This window comes from Puma concolor, chromosome B2 (genome assembly GCF_028749965.1).
Source record: "Puma concolor isolate L17-30 chromosome B2, mPumCon1.1.hap2, whole genome shotgun sequence".
NCBI classification, from domain to species: domain Eukaryota; kingdom Metazoa; phylum Chordata; class Mammalia; order Carnivora; family Felidae; genus Puma; species Puma concolor.
The window spans coordinates 122308091-122328062 of record NC_141671.1 but is presented as its reverse complement, the minus strand read 5'-3'; the positions used below and the strand labels follow the sequence as shown (position 1 = coordinate 122328062).

General features: G+C 40.1%; 1 protein-coding gene across 18 annotated transcripts in view; it reads right to left on the bottom strand.

Annotated features, from left to right (window-relative positions):
• Positions 1-19972, bottom strand: part of EYA4 (EYA transcriptional coactivator and phosphatase 4) — a 317460-nt gene that overhangs the window by 232171 nt on the left and 65317 nt on the right. For 17 of the 18 annotated variants that reach the window (XM_086707889.1, XM_086707888.1, XM_086707893.1 and 14 more), the window contains one exon: positions 18271-18369. In XM_086707889.1, coding sequence (XP_086564015.1) covers positions 18271-18303 — 33 coding nt within the window. In that variant the 5' untranslated portion in view covers positions 18304-18369. Of the gene's footprint in view, positions 1-337; positions 10001-18270; positions 18370-19972 lie in introns of those variants that run through there. The other variant, XM_086707900.1, reaches the window with a different exon arrangement.

Genomic DNA, 19972 nt, shown 5'->3' with positions numbered 1-19972 from the left:
GACTGGGAGAAAATACCTGTATATATTGGATAAACGATTTGCGTACACACACACACACACACACACACACACACACACACACACACACAGAGTTTGCTATATATAAATCACTCCTCAATAAAAACTTAAAAATTAAAACAAATAAGGCAATCTCTAGTTTCAGAAGCATTCTTATCTTACTTAAAAAATCAGTCTTGAGAAGCATGAGATTATGTGATCCTTCAGGTCAGGAACTAAAACTTCTATATTTTCTTTCCTTTCCACCAGGGACTGAACCCACACACAAGGCTTAACAAATATAACCAAATAACTCAGTTCAGAAAAATAATTATCTCACAAGCAAGCAGTCTGGAAGGAGGATGTGTCAGGCTTGGCAGCTCAATGATTTCCTCAAGGATGTAAGTTCTCTCCGTCCTTCTGCTTGGCCATCTTTAGCATTTTGGCTTTTCATTCTTAGGCTTATCACCTCATTGTCAGAGAATGGCTAATGCATCACATTCTCCTGCTACAGCCTCCAGAGCAGTAAGCAATGCAGGATGAGAAAGGAGTCCTCCTTCCTGTGGCTCTCTATTTAGATGAAACAAGATCTTTCCCAGAAGTCCCTTGGGTCACTTGCCCAATAGCAGACCAATCACTGTCAAAGAAGTCTAAAGTTACCATAAATCTGGCTTCAACCAATTAGACATCTAGGACAGTAAGTGGCCCCCAACAAAATCAGGATTCTGTTAACAAAACAGAAAAGAGGTAAATGACTAGTATGCAACTGAAAATGTCTTCTACAATTGTTGGCTAGTAATTTAAATAGAAATCCTGAATAGCCTTTTTATATTACTTAACTCTCTCTGCTTCATATTCTACCGAAGAAGAATCAACATGAATGTTTATTTATTCACAGTCTCCCTTGTCTCAAAACAAGCATTTCTGGGGGTTTATGATACAATATGCTTTAAATTAAGGGTACATCACCTAACCCAAACTGAAAGAAAAAGAGAGAGTGTGCATAGATGTTGGTAATTGCGAAGTGAGCCAGAATACAGCATTTAAAACCGACTGCTGCCACTGAGCACATAATGAGTTCTGAATCTTAACGGAAGAAAAAAGGAGAGGAAAGCATGCCTAATCAAACAGTTCTTGATGTGGACAATACAGAGTGAGAACTATCAACTTGCATTGCAATGCTTGGATCCTTTCTTAACACCATTTCAGTTTTTGCTAATGACATTTTCTAATGACTTTTCTTCTGAAACAATTAAAATTAGCTCGCATTCTCTGGGCAGTAGGGCACTAGGGCTGGGTTTGGTATAAGAAGCTGCAGGTATATTTTATGCTGGCTAACGGTTTTCTATTCGAAAATACTGGAGGTTGAATACGGCGGGGATTCATGTGGGGTCAAATCAGTCTGAAATTTTTAGTGAAAGTTCCTCCTGCACGACTTCAGGGAAAAAAAAAATCATCAATAAAGGTTTCCTGCACTCAAAACTTCAACTAAACTGTAGCTGAAAGCTCTAGGGCATGAAAAAGCAAGTATGCTGTGATTATGAAGAACACAGCCTGGGCCTCAAAAACCCAGCCTGAATCATCATTCTACCACCTACCAGCTATGGGATCCTGAGCACCTCTTTAAGGTCGCTCGTCCATAGTTTACTCTGATTACATCCACGAAACAAAAGAGTTGGACAATTTCGTCTCTTCAGTCTACTGAAGCTTTAACGAGCAAAAAAAAAAAAAAAAAAAAAAAAAATCTGCCAAAGGGGCAACATTTAGAAAAAGGACAAAACTATTTAAATAAATATACTTAAACTCCTCAGGGCTTTTTACTCTACACCCAAGACATCAAAGGATGTTTTTTAAAAGAACATTGCGAGCTCTAAAAAAATTTTAGCAACGCAAAAATTTTCCTTTTCTCTCAATTCCTCAATTTTTTACTTGTCCCAAAAACAGAGAAAACCAAGCGCTTGGAGTTCATTTCCCTCCCAATTCCTTGCATAAAGGGTTGGTACACTCAATCTAATAGAATCTAACAGCAAAGCAACTTCCAGCCTAAGATCCAACATTAACATTCAATCCATATTCATGTAAGGAACACCGATATCCTGAAGTCCTTCAATTAATTCCTTTAAATTCCTCGGGCTTGACATTAAGGGCTCAAGAGTGAAAATAATGTACCTTCAATTCCAATGACAGTACAATAAACAATTAAATAAACAAAAGGAAAAAAAATCAATGTAGCCTTAAAATATTAAACCTATTAGACCAGAAAAGCTCAGCATAAGGTTTACTGCATCAAAGATTAGTGAATTCATTCAACATTCTAAAATAATTATGCATAACCTGAAATTATCATTAATGATTCCTGACTTACTTCTGCATAGTAACTCAGGCACAATAGAACGGGTCTGAATCTCCCACAGAGTAAACAAACACCCTTACTGTAAGTACCATACAAATCTTCAGCAGACAAGCACTTCAGAAAGACCTCGAACCACCCATAACAAGTTACTTAAACATTAAACACCTCTTCTGAGTTTTCACAAAGGGATTCAAATCACAACTTATTTTCTTCGGATAATATGCAAGTTCTTTAATTTTGAATGACTTTCAAAATCTAAGATATTAAACAAACAAACAAAATGAGGGGAGAAAAAACATCAGTCTAGCTGGGATCCTAGCCAATGAAAACTTTATTTCATGGAAAAGAAACGAGAAGGCCACAATCTCCCAGTGAGGATGGAAACCATCACCCCAAACATGGATCAGTGTGGATCTTATTATGCAAAATGGAGTACTGAAGAAAAGGGGGAGCAATCAGTCTTGGGGCGACGGGAAGAGTCTCACGGAAGATACACAGGCACTGCCACACAGAGTCAGTAGCACCCTGACATTATTTGTCTCTTTCACTTACGCAAACGCTCTCAAAACGCAAGTTGCAAAAGCCTTTTGCCTGACTTTCTTTACATCTTTTATTTCCTTTATGGACTTTCCGGCTTACTTTCCTTAATATTGATATTTGAATCACTGTTTCAACCCGTGACATTCAGTCTATCGTTCTCGTTACGGAATATCGTAACTAAACCAGGGCTCCACAGGGTTAAGCAACATACAAAAACATATAATGATACAATGTCTATCAACGTGTCAAAGTTACACATTTGAAAACCACTGATTGTATAATACATGGTAGTCATCAAATACCTAGACTTTACGAGATTTGTGAAATGAGAAAATTTTGACGCAGGTGCTGTTCAGACAAGATTTAGCTAAAATAAGAGCACAAAACTATAAAGTATGAAGACATCCTTAGCAATATGAAAAACCACCATAATGTATTTTTCAATCTTTGTCGAATGAAGATTTTAACTTCCTGTGCACCACTTAAATCTATGGTTCAATTCCGGGTCAGAACGAAGTAACCCAAATATGCACTCTGTTATATAAAAGGCCAAGAGGATGAAATTACATCTCTCTCTAATAAGGTCCTTTGAAATCCTATACTAAAGTAACTTCGCGGCCAAATTATTTTTCTTCTGTTAATGCTGATTGAGCAGTAAATAATAACCACGAGAAAAACAAACACGTAAAATAAAGGGTTTCACACCTTTGCTTGAGTTTTCTTAAATGACCCCAATCTACCAACTTTAACACAAGCTCAAAGAAAGGCGACTGTTTCCTCAACTGAATTGTCGCAGTTTTCAGGGGGGTAGACTTTAATTCCAATGCGTTAAAAGCTGTATGCAAAAGTATTCAAATGTGAGGGTGGAGGTTGAGACAAATCAGAAGTTGTCATTTCGAAACACAGGGCTGTTGGAATGGCCTTAGCTTGATAAGGTACTTGAGCTTCTGAGCCTCCATTTTTGCATCTGTAAAAATAAAGGCTCTGGAAGGGGTAACCTCTAAAGGTCGCACCACCTGTAGAACAGGCCCTCTGGTAACGGTAATGTGAAAAGACGAAAAAGTGGGTATGACATTTAATGCGAAAGAAATGTGAGTATGTTTTTGAATCCTCCTACAGGTCCTGGCGTAGAAAAGCCAGCAGAGACTCCAAATCAACCTAAGCCATTTTTTTTTAATTGAAGAATAATTAACATATAATATTATATTCATTTCAGGTATACAACACAGTGATTTGACATTTATACACATCAGGAGATAGTCACGACAATAAATCTAGCTGCCATCTGTCACCATACAAGGTTGTTATAAGCCCCTTTTTAAATCAGTAGATTGAAAAATACATACTGTCTATTTTATCACCTTCAGGCTACCCCTTCATATTATTTCTTGTGTGACAGATCTGTGAATTAAAGAAAATGTTAGTAGAAAAAAAATGGGGGTGCCTGGGTGGCTCCGTCAGTCAAGCATCTGACTCTTGATTTTGGCTTAGGTCAAGATCCCAGGGTTGTGGGATCAAGCCCCACAAGCTGACAGTGTGGAGCCTGCTTGGGATTCTCTCTCTCTCTCTCTCTCTCTCTCTTTCTCTCTCTCTCTCTGTCCCTAAATAAATAAATATTTGTTTAAAAAAAAAAGAAAGAAATGGACACAGATCAAATTTTGTTCTTCTTATGTATGAAAACTTAAAATTTCAAAATTTTGTTGTTGCTGCTGTAGGCATGAGTCAGGGTGGACGACTAAAAAGCACAGGGCATTTTCTCGGCAGACACACCTCACGGTTAATATTGTGGCCTCAGAAGCCAGACTGCCCACTTATAATCTGGCTCCCCAACCTGCTCGCTGAGTCACCCCTTCCCTATAAACTGGCAGATAACAATAGCTCCACTTCATCAAGCCATGAGAATTCACTGAATTAATATACATAAAGCACTTAGAAAGCCCAAGCAAGGGCAACATAAGCGTTAGCAATGAGGCTCTGGGGTTCACGATCAAGTGATAATCCACCGGCCACGTGCATCATCTATAGCGCGTTGGGCAAAATAATGAAAGGCAAGCAAAGTAAGCAGGCAGTGTTTGTCTCCTCTTTTTAAACTCTGGTTTGTTGGTTTTGCAACCTTCCATCCTGCCATCCTGGTTCCTGCCAAGGGAGTTAATGTGAACTTAACATATTTACTCTTATAGGGGTATTTACATTCTAAAAGAGTCTGGACAGAGAAATCAATCCTCAACCCAAGAAGCTATGAGACGACAGAATTTCATGTACTTGAGACGAGTATTTTTCAGTCTGACTCTACCGTCAAATTTGATACAATCACATCTAAGTAAATAGGCTCTTCTTTTTGTCGGACATACTGATACCCAAAGAAAACACGGCAAGCAGTTTCTTCCAAAGATGACGGGCGTTTTCCTCAACCACAAAAGTGTTTATTTTCTCTTGTCTCTTTTTAATGGTTTCAATGTAAAAAAAAATAAATACATAAACGTTCAATGCGAACACACCGTCTTAAGTCCTATTCGATGCGACCTACTCCGCTAAAGGAACACTGAAAATATCTCTCAATAATCCACGTGTTGAGTTCTAGGAGATCACCTACCAGTTTTTAAGGTAATAGTTGCTACTAATCTTCTTTATACCACTTAAGTATTTAATCCTACCATGCTCCCATCCACTTCCTGATCTTGTGTGAACAAATGTACTTCCCTCCTATGTTACTAAAAAAATGAATGCCATCAAAGAGGAGCACCTTAGAATGTTTAAAACTACGGACATTCCCTAGCATTTTCAGGGGCTGAGGGTGCTATCCTTCCCTCATCCCAACACTGTCTTCCTCTTCTGGCCTCCACTGAGCCCCATTGTCCCTTCTGCACCAACTTGAGCCCACTGTGTCCTACTCTCCTGTCATCAACCATACACAAGCCTGCTCTTGTTTGAAAAAGGTGCTCCCTTCAATTACTGTTCTGTTTCTCTTGAAACACACAAGCTCCCTCTTACTTTCCCTTCTCTGTGCTGAGCCTCTGAGATGTCTCTTCTTCCCACAACTCAAATGAGGCTGTATTCCAAAGGGCCACCAATGACCTCCTAATCACCCGAGACAGCCTTTTTCTCAGTCACCATTCTGCTTGACCATTTGAAATGTCAGACAGTGATGGCCCAATTCCTCCTGAAAGCTGTCTTGGTCTGTAGCTCTGAAGACGGTATTACCCCAATCTTCCTTCTGTTTCCCTGTCTCTTTCGACCCATTTTCTTCCTTCCACTTTGCAAACGTGGTATTCTCCCAGGTTTATCCTCATGCTTTTGCCCTTTTTCCAGACATCGTTTCTCCTTATAACAGCACCCCAAGGAAAATACTGTTTTGCTCTACAGGGCCAGCCTGGACATCTCCTCCGTGGCACAACAGAGCTTCACCAGTTGCTATTTGACATGTTGTCTACAGTTCTAAATTCAAACACATCTTTCGCTTTCCTTACGTCGCTGACACCTGCTCCTCGACCGTCTTACTCGTACCTCCTAAACTTGAAGTTCCAGGATAATCTTTGCTCTTTTCTTCTCCACATCTACCACTCACCCTTCCTCTTAGTATCTCTGTTTGGCTGGTTACCAAGCTCGGCAAAGCTTTCTTCTCAAGTTCTTTCCCTTGATTCTTTCCTTGACTTCTTTCCAGTGACACATCACGAGTTTGCACTGGGAGCTGGCCAAGTATGGCCTGCCACATGTTTATGTAAATAAAGTTTTATTAGAACACAGCCATGACCATTCGTGTATGCATCGTTTACGGCTACCCCCACACTCCACCGACAGAGGTAAGTAGTTGTACAGAGACTGGATGGCCAGAAGTCCCCAAATTATTTCCTGTCCTGCCTTTTACAAAAAAAGCTTGCCTCCCTGTTTAGGCCCTTTTCAGCTCACCCACAAACTGCTTCCAGATCCTGCAAGCCATCTTCCACGCCCAATTTCACACCTTCGCTGACCTTCCCACCATCTGGTTGATTTTCCCAAAACATCATTTAAAAAATACTAGTCTATTGCTCAAAAATTATGTCGCTTTCCATTATGTCCAAGATAAAAGTCCCAAAAGACAGGGTAGAATCGTCCACGTCTCTACACCGCATGTAGTGACAAGCATCAGGCTGGACATCAGGCAACATGTGAATCTCTAAGCTTGACCTCAGAGATCTTTTTTCAGTCTGCTCTCGGGATTTCTCAGCTAGATCTCCCACCGCTCTCCACCTCCGTCCCCACAAAGTTGCCGATTCAGACATTCCAATGCATCCACTGTTTTGGGAAAGACCTTATTGTCTCATACTTCGCATTTTCGAATCTTCATTCCTGCAATTTGCCAGGCCAGGATAGGTCTTCTCGTGTCCGTACGATTATATTGTCCTTTAAGACCCAGTTAACGCGTGACTTAGCCTATGGATAATTCCTCTTTTCACCTTTCTTAACCAGACTTGCCCTGATGATAGCATAGTACATATTATTTTCCACTGTTAACTTGGCAAACTTGGCAATGTTACTTTGCTTTCTTGCCTAAATTCTATAGGACCATGTGTTTGCCTTTTTGTCCCAGTTCCCTCTAATTTAGTATAGCATATTACTGTGAATGTTCAGATAAACTTTCTCCAGTATTCTGCAGGGAACGAATACATAAGAAAGTGACTCGCTGAAAGGAGACATAACAAAGATCAGCGGTTTTCGCTTCCACTCAGAAGACATTTGTCCACATCGATGGCCATTTTTGATTGTCACTGAAGAGAGAAAGTACGGGAGGGAAGTGGGTGCTACTGACATCTAGTGGGCAGATACCAGAAATGCTTCTACACATCATACACTGCACAAGGCAGTCCTCCCCCCCTCCCCAGTGCAAAGAACCATCTGGCCCAAATTGTCAATAATGCTGGAACTGAGAAACCCCGAGGTAGGTCAATTCTTTGCTAATTTTAGAATGTCTAGAAACCTCATATCTACAGACACAGCAATGAGAAAATAATAATTATTTGCTGACTGATTTCTAGACATTGATGGCTTTGTTATGTGGATAGAAAATGCAAAGAGGTGAATGATGTCTCAGTATCGATTCAGCTGTATGCTGGCTCTTTCTTCCTTGAGAGAGGTGAACCCAGTACCTAGTAATGCAGATATGATATGTGATTGTTGGAAAGTTTGGAAGTAAGCACATCAAAAGAAACATCACTGGCTGTAGCAACGTACAGGTGTGGCATAACACAGGGTTTATAGGTATTATAACAGTAGGATCAAACAACCACCTTACGTAAACTGTCGTCTCCTTAACCTCTAGATATGGGCGTCCCAGAACTCAGTCCTTTTCATTGTCTCCATCTAGACTTACTCTCTTCATGATCTCAACCAAAACTTTTTTAAATGTCACACATCTCCTGAAGCCTTCCCAATTTATATTTCAAGCCCAATCTTCACTCCCGGGTCCCAAATGGTTACATCGAACTGACTTCCTAACATTTCCACTCATATGTCTAATACCGGGTAAAACTTAATATGTCTCTATGAACTCAGTTGCTTAATACTCTCCCAGAAATCTGTTCTCCGTGCAGTCTCAGCGATGCAACATCCTTCAATCTTAGGGTTCTGCCATCTTTACCTGAAGCCTCCCCTCCATTCTTCATGCTAGCAGAACATACAGACCAAAGAATCACACAGCAGCGTCACACTGCCTCAACCTGGAAATGATACACACATCACTTCCCTTTGCATTTCATTCACCAAAACAAGCCATATGGTCCTGTCTACATGTAAGGAGGTTAGAAAGTATGGTTCCCAATGCACCAGAGAAGAGGAGCATGAAACCAGATTGGGGAAGACACAGCAATGTCTCCATTACCACGTTTAAAACTGAGCTCTTAGTCTCCACTCTCCACCTGTTCCTTCTACGTCCACCCATCTCAGCAAATGCCAACGCCATCCTTCCCGTTGCTCAGGACACAAACCTTGAAATCATCTTTGACTCCTTTCTCTCACAACCCCTATCCAACCCATCAGCGAGTCCTCTGTCTCCACCTTCAAGACACATCCTGAATCCTACCGTTTCACACCACCTTCCCACTGCTGTCTTGTCCATTTCACATCTGGACACTAACAACAACCCAACTGCTACCCTTGTCATCGTTCTGTCATTCTCAGTACAGCAGACGGGGTGATCTTTTAAAAGCTTAAGTCACGTCATGTCGTCCCTAAGCTCCAAACTTTCCAATTGCTTCACACAACACTTAGGTTAAAGCTCAAGTTCTTAAAATGGCCTAACCCCCCTACAAAATCTGTACTCTCCACCTCACACTTCCATCCTGATTACCTCTTTATGTCCACCTTGTGTTCTCCACCAGTGCCATCAACACCGGCCTCCTTTCTATCCCTCAAACACACCAGGCATGCAGCCACCTCACAGTTTTCACAGTAGCTGTTTCCTCCAACTAAACTCACTTTCCCCAGATGCCCTAAGGCTTGCTCCTTCACCTCCTTCAAACCTTTGTGGAAATGCTATTTCCTCGGTAAGATTCTCTGACTTCCCCCCCAAAACTGCAACCATCCCTACCCACCTACCTTGCCCCCAGAACTTCCTCTCCCCCCACCTATTTTATTTGGTTTTCCTCCTTGCATTTATTAGTATCCAACATACTATAGTTGTTTACTGTTTGTCTCCCCCAACTAGAATACAAACTCCATGGAATCATAATAACATTCCCATTTTGTCCACCACGGGTTTCTTTTTTTTTTTTTTTAATTTTTAATTTTATTTTTGAGAGACAGAGAGAGACAGAGCACAAGTGGAGGAGGGGCAGAGAGAGAGGGAGACACAGAATCCAAAGCAGGCTCCAAGCTCTGAGCTGTCAGCACAGAGCTTTGTAAAGTGGGGCTCGAGCCCACAAACCGTGAGATCAAGACCTGAGCCGAAGTTGAATGCTTAACTGACTGAGCCACCCAGGCACCCCACCCACTGTGGGTTTCTAATATCTAAAACCATGTTTCAAATACAGTTTTTCACAAATATTCACAGAATAAATTAGTTGCCACTGTCCAAAGCTCATTTTAAAATAACTTTAGAACTCAATGTAACATCTTACAATCTTATATTAAACTCAATCTCGTATTAAACTTATACTGGGGGGGGGGACGACAGGAATGGTATTATATTTATCTTTTAATCCTTAGTTTAGCAAAGTTCCTGACAGACAATGAGGAATCTGTAAATATTTCTTTAATCGAGTTTGTTGGATTATCATTCAATTTTCATACAAACTGCTATCTTATGACTGTCTGCTCAAAATATTTAGTAAAGAAGGTTGTGCAGTGGATTAGTAACCATGGTAGAATAACTTCTATTTCTCACCAAGACCCCAGATATCTAAAATGTTTGCTTTTCATTCTAATAAGTTGAGATCAAGTTGAGTTTTAATGCATGTTCCAAGACATCAAATGTATCAAAGGGTCTTAAAACCATTTAAATTGATCAAAGCAGGTAAGATAATACACTTAGCAGCATGGTTTCTGGAAGAAGACGGCACGAGCTCACATTCCACTAGCACAGAGTTCTAGCTGTCATGGCCTTGAATGAGATCTCTAAGTTCAGCTTCAGTATCTTCTTCTTTCAAAGAAGAGTCATGACAGAGCCTGACATTGAGGGTAGTTTAATGAGATGAGTCACATAAAGCACTATCAATGGACGCAAGCTCTTTTCATCAGCCAACATTGCCCATTCGCTGTATACCTTACAGCAAACGTGACATGACATTCATTTTGCCATTTCTCAGAATTGCTAAGGCCTGAAAGAAATAGATAACATTTCTATCACAAACAAGTGATTTTCATTCTAATTCATAAGACAGAATTATTGGACAATCTATATACCGTATGTAAGTTGCAAGTTCTGAGAAGAGACTTTAGGTACCTAAAGATGTCATAGCTCTTATCTGCATCTACGGTACCCAAACCCAGTGCTCAAAGCTGCTGACAACTATTCGGCCCAGGATCAGCAGGTGTGAGGCTCCACACCATTCCTCCTCCTAATTAAGTCCATGGCAGACTGCACTAAGTTGATAATGTTTCTCTTTCGTTGAGCCAGGAGGTACCTTTAGGTTCTTTCTCAACAGCGACTACTACTAACCAACTGATCACAGGTGACAGAAGAAAAGCCTAATATTTCCTCTCCAGATCACATGGCAAATGATATGCAATCACAATCCATACTCTGTATGATATGGGGCTGTCCCTCTATAGACAAGTGTATTCTCAAATTTGTGGGAAGGTTTTAATAAAATTAAATTATAATCTTAGAAGGTTTTATAGATAATTCATGGAATCTTCTTTTGAATCCTTATCAATTCATGTGAAGATACAGAAATTCAAAGTTAGAAAATTGTTCAAAGTGAAACAGTAAGCCTTAGCAACTAATACAAATTAAAAATCAAATTTACTGGGGCGCCTGGGTGGCTCAGTCTGTTAAGCCTCAACTCTTCACGTTTGGCTTGTGTCATGATCCCAAGGTCATGAGATTGAGCCCTACATAAGGGCTCGGGCAAGAGCATGGAGCCTGCTTGGGATTCTCTCTCTCTCTCTCTCTCTCTCTCTCTCTCTCTCTCTCTCATTCCCATTATCTGTCTCTGCCCCTCCACTGCTCATTTCTCTCTCTCTCAAAATAAATAAACAAACTTTTTAAAAAATGAAATTTACTGTATCTACTTTTCAGGTACTCTATTATATAATTGCAAAGTAAAGATGTAATTGGCAATTGGGAGTTACAACACTTTTGAAAGGAATTCAACTTTAAGCAAAAGTCCATTGAACTCTCAAATATATGGTCCAGTTGGTTGGCGGAAAAAAAATACATGTTGCAAACATGATTCCTTTGCCTAGTTTAAAGGCTAAGTTCTTGCTAATGGATTTGCAGCCTCAAAAGTAACTTGATTTTGGTTAGAACAGAATAAAATACATTGCATGCAAGCTGCTGAAATTGGTTTAGAGCACCTAAGAAAAAAGCAATCAAATGATGGGATTCCAGGATTTTGACAATGTCAGGTTATCAAAAATGAAAAAATGCGGGACGCCTGGGTGGCGCAGTCGGTTAAGCGTCCGACTTCAGCCAGGTCACGATCTCGCGGTCCGTGAGTTCGAGCCCCGCGTCAGGCTCTGGGCTGATGGCTCGGAGCCTGGAGCCTGTTTCCGATTCTGTGTCTCCCTCTCTCTCTGCCCCTCCCCCATTCATGCTCTGTCTCTCTCTGTCCCAAAAATAAAATAAAAACGTTGGAAAAAAAAAATGAAAAAATGATTTAAACTGAAATTAACAAAAATAAGTATTTTACAGCATGGGGCTAAAACACTGACAGAAATTGGTGACACTGAAGCTCTACATCTAAAGGGTAATTTGGATGATCTATTCAATTCCATGTAACAACTAGAAACCTGTCCAAAAGACTCCTAAAACAGCACAGGTTTTAAAGCTGGGCTAGTGGCTATAATCAAAATGATCCAGAGAATCTCTAAGAACTAAGAGCTGAGGAATAATCCAAAGGGAGATTATTTGGTATTCTAAGGGAGAAACACTGGCACAGAAAAGAGATTAATTTATTTAACTAACTCTAGAATTTTAATTCACACTATTAACAGGTTTGGTGCAAAAAAATAAATACTACTACTAGCTACAAATATATATAAACTTCTAAAAATATTGCTGCAATGTATGTTTATAATATGGATCCAAAGGACGTGAATCTAGACCTCACTAACCAATATATTTCATCAATAATACAAGTTAAGTGATTCACTAACAATGTTGACATATGTAGGAATATTCAGGCCTTTAATGTCTAATATTAGGGAATGCTACCCTATAGTAAACTGTAACTTCCTCATTCTCCCTCAATTTACTTAGCAGCTACTAATGTTTTACGGCATAACAGACAGTACTTAAAATTCATAAGCAGTATTTTTTTTTCAAAACTCCTAGCTTGACGATGAATTTAGGCCATACTCCCTCTCACTTTGACGCGAATGACTCAGATGAGAAAAAAAAAAAAAATCTATGGGAATATTCACTACCGAAACAGGACTTCAAAATATCTCAAAATATAAGGGTACTATAGAAATCAGAAAAACAGTAAATACTGCTCAGCCTTTATTTGAATACAGGGAATATAACATATTCCACAATACCAAAGAAACTTCTGATAATTAGTATAGGTACCATTACATATAATCTAGATTGATATTTCTTTCTGTTAATAAGAACAACATTTAGTTTAAAACTTTAGTAAGCTATAACTGTATGTGAAACTGCTTCTAAATAATTATGAAGTTCTAATATAGAATTTCAGACAAACATGAAAACTAAACCTTACTTTAACTGCTGACCTCTTAAAATTCCCTAGACCCTCTCAGCCACACAGCAAAATAAAATCCAGATATAATGCAAAAAAAAAAAAAATTATTTAAGAACCAAAAACTCTGTTTTGATTACATGCTGTTAAAAGAGTATTATATGTTATGTGCAATTTTTTAAAAATGTAAGTGGAACATGAATTCGTGAGTCAGTAATCCGTTCTGAGAATAATATTTTGGTTTCTAAAATTCACCAGGCTACTCAGTAACATACCTTAGTAAGTAACAGTATATATAAGCTTTTGAAGAAAACATTCATTAAATGTCAGCAAGAATTGTGCTAAGAAGTAAGGCTACAAGATGAACAAGATGCGCTATTACGCTTAAGTAGTTTATAATCCAGTAGAAAGGTAAATAAACAGATAAGATTTCAGTTCTGTGGGGTAAGTCCTGGGATAGAGGTAAATGCCACTGGCAGCACATGGTGGAGGCCCCTGACCCAGCATGGCTGGCGGCCTGGGGAAGAAAGGCAATCTGAGAGGCTTGCTCAGAGGGAGGGAGACCCAGAGTGAGTGTTCCAGATTTACAAGCAACCCGGGTGGGTAGCAAAGGCACAGAAACCTCAGAGAACCCGCAAGATGCAGGGAACTGAGAGAAGTCAGAAGTCATGCAGGAGAGATAGGGGTGAGCAACTGAGCCTGTGTGCTTTACTGCACACTTGAAACTCTCTCCTGAGGGCAAGAAAGGGCCTGTGACCGGTACGAAGTGGAACAGACACATGACCCACTTGTATTTTAGAAAGACCACTCTAGAAGCAACTTAAAGCAGAAAAAGACAGTCAAGAGATGAAATTGAGACCCAAAATAGGAGCTGGAGCAGAGAAAACAGCTTTGAGGGGTTTTAAAAATTAAGAATAGACAGGAGTTTGGGGGCGCCTGGGTGGCTCAGTCGGGTAAGTGTCTGACTTCGGCTCAGGTCATGATTTCGCGGTTCCTAAGTTCGAGCCCCGCGTTGGGCTCTGTGCTGATGGCTCAGAGCCTGGAGCCTGCTTCGAATTCTGTGTCTCCCCCTCTCTCTGCCCCTCCCCCACTCATGCTCTGTCTGTCTCTCTCAAATATAGATAAACAATAAAATATTTTTTTTTTTTTAAATAGGAGTTTGAATGGGGATGAAGGAAAAAAACATGACTACCTGCTTTTTGACTTAATCTACTCTGTAGCTGAGGGTGCCATCCACGGAGGTCATGGAAAGTACTGGAACAGAGGAGAAAGGGAGAAAACTGGGAGAAGGGAGTTTGTGAGTTTAGTTCATATGCTGAGTTTGTAAACTATGAACTTCCAGGCAGGGATATCTGCCAGAAGGTAACTAGATATGCAAGAACCATCCCATACCCTTTAAAGATCATCTGAATATGTCAGGTAATTGTAAGAACAGCTAAGGTTGACCAAGTTTCTACTCTAAGCCGGGCATATGCCAAACCTTTCATGTAACTTCTTTCTTTCTTTTTTTTTTTACATTTTTTTTTTTTTTTTATTTTTGAGAAACAGAGTGAGACAAAGCCAGAGTGGGAGCAGGGAAGGGGGAGGAGCAGAGAGAGGACACACAAAATCCCAAGCAGGCTCCAGGCTCTGAGCCATCAGCACAGAGCCTGATGCGGGGCTTAAACCCACAAACTGTGAGATCGTGACCTGAGCCCAAGTCGGACGCTCAACTGACTGAACCACCCAGGTGCCCCTCATATAACTTCTTTTTATCATCCTCCCTACTCTACAGATGAGGAAGAGTTTAATTTCCTAATGGTTACAAAGTATTTAAGTGTCATGGATTTCTGATTTTAAGCTCAAATCCCTACCCACTATATGATGCTGTATCATGCAAAATCCATGACAGATTTTAAGACCAGATAAAGGTGGGTTCAATTCTAATCTCTGCTACTTACCAGTTGTGTGACCTTGATACTCTCCAAGCCTTAGTTTCCTTATCTGTAAAATGGTGACCGTAACAATTACATGGTAAGAAGACGGTAAGGATCGGAGAGAGCATACAGAAAATGCTAGATTCAGTCTATATGTACAATAACTAGCACCCACTTGTTAGATCTATGCCCAAAGAAAGAAGTTTTCTATGATGTGAGCAAATTCCCTTTCATCTTATTATGAACTTTCTTTTAATTGTACCCTATTTGAGCTTTATCTTAGTAAATACGAAGTATTATTTTTCAAAATATTTACAACCTTAATATACTCTGTAAAATTCAATGTCACTTAAAAATTTCACTCAAATAGAAATCATTTCAATGCAAAGGGGTTGAATCACGTTTTGTTTGTTTGTTTTGTTTTGTTTGCCATTTTTATAGTGATGAATGTCAAAATAAGAAAACCCCAAAGCCATAAGGCATGTTGATGTTCTGGAAAGAGCTTTGGACTTGGAGTCAGAAGACCTGTGTGAAGTCCCAACTCTGACGTTTACTAGCCATGGCATTACGGGCAAGTCATTTCACAGTCCCAAGAGTTCCTTTGCACATGTACAAGATGAGATGCACAGATTGGCCTAGATGTTCTTCTAAGTCTGAGGAACCTGAAGAAAAAAGGCTTTGGGATGTTTACAAAATCGAAGCCATTAAAAGTCATTAACACTTGACACAAACTTCAAGCTTCCTGTGTTTTAAACCAGAAGTGGCCTATCTCCACTTCGATGGCCTATCAAACCACTCCACGCATCAGAAGCTTCCAATTTGACTTTGACCACACCTACGATAACCCTTAGGTGGCGAGTTCAAAGTGAGACGTGGGGATACGGAAGTGGGGAGGGGTGGAGGGGGCATTCTTTCCTTCTCTCAAAGTCTCTTCTGTCCTCACCACAAATTCGGCGGCTGAGTTTGAGCTGAGAGGCCAGGAGGCCACACTAGATTTCTGCTTTTCAAACCTGGCTGCACATCAGCAACACTAGGAACTTAAAACAAAAAAACAAAAAACAAAAAAACAACAAAAAACACTTTGTTTTAATGCTGAGCTCCACAACTCTGAAACAACACTGGAGGATACTACGTATGATTTACAAATGCCAGGTTTCTCTTTGTAAAAGTGGTACAAAGCATCTTGTGTAATAACCTCATTCGAATGGTACACATTAAAACATATCCCTTTAACCTCTGCAACCCTGAAAAACAATACTCATTCTTGAGGATACACGCACAACGAGATCAACCTCCCAAGTCTGCAGGCACTGCACCCGCGTTAGCTCTGAAAGTTCAATGTCCGGGGCAACCCCAGGGTCTCTGGGAAACAGGGACAGTTGGTCAATCTCTCTCTCTCTCTCTCTCTTTCTCTCTCTCTCTCTTTCTCTCTCTTTCTCTGTCTCTCTCTCTCTCTCTCACACACACACACACACACACACACACACACACACACACTTTTAAGTAACCTTCAGTGTGTGAGAACAAAGTATAGATCAGCAGTGGCCCTCTCATGAAGCAGCACCACTAAAATGACATCATTATTCACTCAGGGACTTATATGGTGTCACTTACAGCCCTCTGACACCACTGGGATCCATTAAACATGCAACGGTGTGGGTGTCACCATCATGCTATCATCCATTTTGTTAGCGTCCACACTGCGATAACCAGCATTTAAAAAAAATAACTACTTGGACGCACCTGCTGCCTAATTGCTATTTGTCTCGTCAGGCAATTTCTGAAAGAACAGCATCTCTACCATTTGACAGATTTTTTTTACCCTTTTTTGGTTTTGTATTTTTTCTGTTCCATTTTCCTATAACGATGCCATGTGATGTTAAATAATACAATAATATATAATGAAATTAGACAATGGTCTTGTCCATTTGTCAACTGCAGACTTCATTATCTTTTCTTTTCAGTGAATTACTTGAAAAAACAATCTTGCAACGGCCTGTACACAACCAGAACATATATTCCCCTGTAACTCAAAACCGAGCTCAACATAGTCTCACATTTTCTAGAACCATATTCTTTTTTTTTTTTTTTTTTTTTTAATTTTTTTTTCAACGTTTATTTATTTTTGGGACAGAGAGAGACAGAGCATGAACGGGGGAGGGGCAGAGAGAGAGGGAGACACAGAATCGGAAACAGGCTCCAGGCTCTGAGCCATCAGCCCAGAGACTGACGCGGGGCTCGAACTCCCGGACCGCGAGATCGTGACCTGGCTGAAGTCGGACGCTTAACCGACTGCGCCACCCAGGCGCCCCTAGAACCACATTCTTATACACAAACACACTGTCTTCTGTTGCCTCGATTAGACTCTCAGGCCAAGTCGTGACTGTACGAGCTACTGAAATATAGCATCAATCTGTGTAACACACCCTTGGCAGATACGTGTCTCCTTACTTGTGACGTGCCTAGCTGTCTGTGGGAAACACAGTTAGCAGCAGTGGGGGAGTGGGAGGGAAGACTTCCCACTGACTTCACTTCCACACGCTAAGGCACTAATGCCATGGAGACGCTAGTAAGGAGTTAGGAGCAAAGGCCACATCAACCCCTTGAGAAATCAGACTCTTACAACGACTGCCACCCATCTTGCACATTCTTCCTTCTGCCAAGAACTTAGCAAGATAAGGAGGCCATGAAAGCACACGAGGGCTGTCGCTGCCATCCTTGAAATGGACAATAGGGATGCCGGGAATATACTGTGTCCTGTTATACTTCTGACATTCAATAATATATGCGCTCTGTAAGCACATTTGGAATAAAACCTAACAAAGGAGGTGTGTAAAATTACGGATTGTCAAAAACACTTAGCATGATTTAAATACCCTAGTCTTTCTCCTACGGGCTTTGCAAGCAGACAATCAAGGGAGACCTCAAAATGTGACATCGTTAAGCAGGAACAGCATACATTTCCAAAAGTCTGTTTTATGGTCGTGGAAGAGAATTCAAAATTCAACTAAAACATACATATTTAACAAAACTCCTGCTTTTTACAACAAATTCCTTTTAGCAGGGTTTTGAGCAGTCTTACCACAACTTGTTTCAGCAAACTTGAGACTGAATTAAGACTTACTGATTGCTCATTTAAGTCCTGGGATTCTTCCATGTGGTTTTCTCACGTCTCCGGCCACCCCCAAACAGAAGCAGCGCCCTTCAGTTAAAACTGGACTATCTGAAACAAAAAGATGGAAACGAAGGGGGAAAATGGAAAAGTTATCTTTTTTATTTGTAAAATCACCAAAACACACTGTGATTTACGTGATAATCTGTAGAAGCATTATTTTCAAAGAACAAAACTCATTATGGATGATCTCCGTATCTTATAGACTTAATGCTCTTGAAAATCACATCATGGCAACATTGGAATATGTGAACAGCTACTCAGGAATACTGTAGATAAACAAAAACATCTGAGGACAACTTTGGAGACACGGTCTGTAGAAAAGACTTAGTATACTATTTTACTGAGAGAGATATGTCATCAAGCAATTGGCAGATGACAAATTAATATCCTGTGTTGATCATTCACTTTTTTAAAAATTTTTTTTAACGTTTTTTATTTATTTTTGAGGCAGAGAGAGACAGAGCATGAACGGGGGAGGGGCAGAGAGAGAGGGAGACACAGAATCGGAAACAGGCTCCAGGCTCTGAGCCATCAGCCCAGAGCCCGACGCGGGGCTCGAACTCACGGACCACGAGATCGTGACCTGAGCTGAAGTCGGACGCTTAACCAACTGAGCCACCCAGGTGCCCCAATCATTCACTTTCTAAAGCACGTGAACTGAGAAAGTCTGTATCTTAATATGGCAGCTTTCTCTTACAGGACAATTTATCTGGATTACCAGATGATCTTTATTCAGTTTTAAAGAACAGAATGTTATAACATACAAGCTCAATTTATTTATTTATTTATTTATTTATTTATTTATTTATCTATCTATCTATCTATCTATCTATTTATTTATTTATTGAGAGAGAGCGCACACGCACAGGCAGGGGAGAGGGACAGGGAAAGAGAGAATCTTAAGCAGGCTCCACACCCAGAACAGCATGCTTAATTTTAAAAAGAGAATGAAAATGCTATACTTAAAGAAGATATTACAAATATATACGGAAGGACAATCCATCAACAAACTATACTGAGGCAATCAGTTAATTATTCAAAAAACAAAGGTTCATCTTTACTCCATACCCCATATTTAAATTTTTCCAGGCAAAGTGGAGTGTATAAAAGTTCTAAGAAAACTAGGGATAATGTCTTTTAATTCTCTGATGGAGAAGGATTTTGCAACAGAAACAGTGGAATATAAAACAAAAAAAAGCCAAATGACCTCTTGAATCTGCTCACACAAACCTCCCCCCAAAAAGATCAAAATGAAAAAGATACATGAAAATATAAAAAGAAATATCTGCACAAATATCGAACACACTAGGCTAATGTCCTTAACATAGAAAAAGCTCTTACAAACAGAAATGTACACACACCTCTAAAGAAAAATGGTTACACAAAACAATGTTCAACACACTAACAAAGAAAATGCAATTTAAAAGAGCAGTGAGACATTTGTGGCCCTTCAAATCCTAATTTTAAAAATAAAAATAATATGGAGTTAAAATCCAGTTTACATGGGGGTCCCTGGGTGGCACATGTCCGACTTCTGATTTGGGCTCAGGTCGTGATCTCACGGATGGTGAGAGGGAGCCTTTCGTATCTCTCTCTCCCTCTCTCTCTTTGGCATAAATAAACAAACTCATTAATGAATGAATGAATGTAT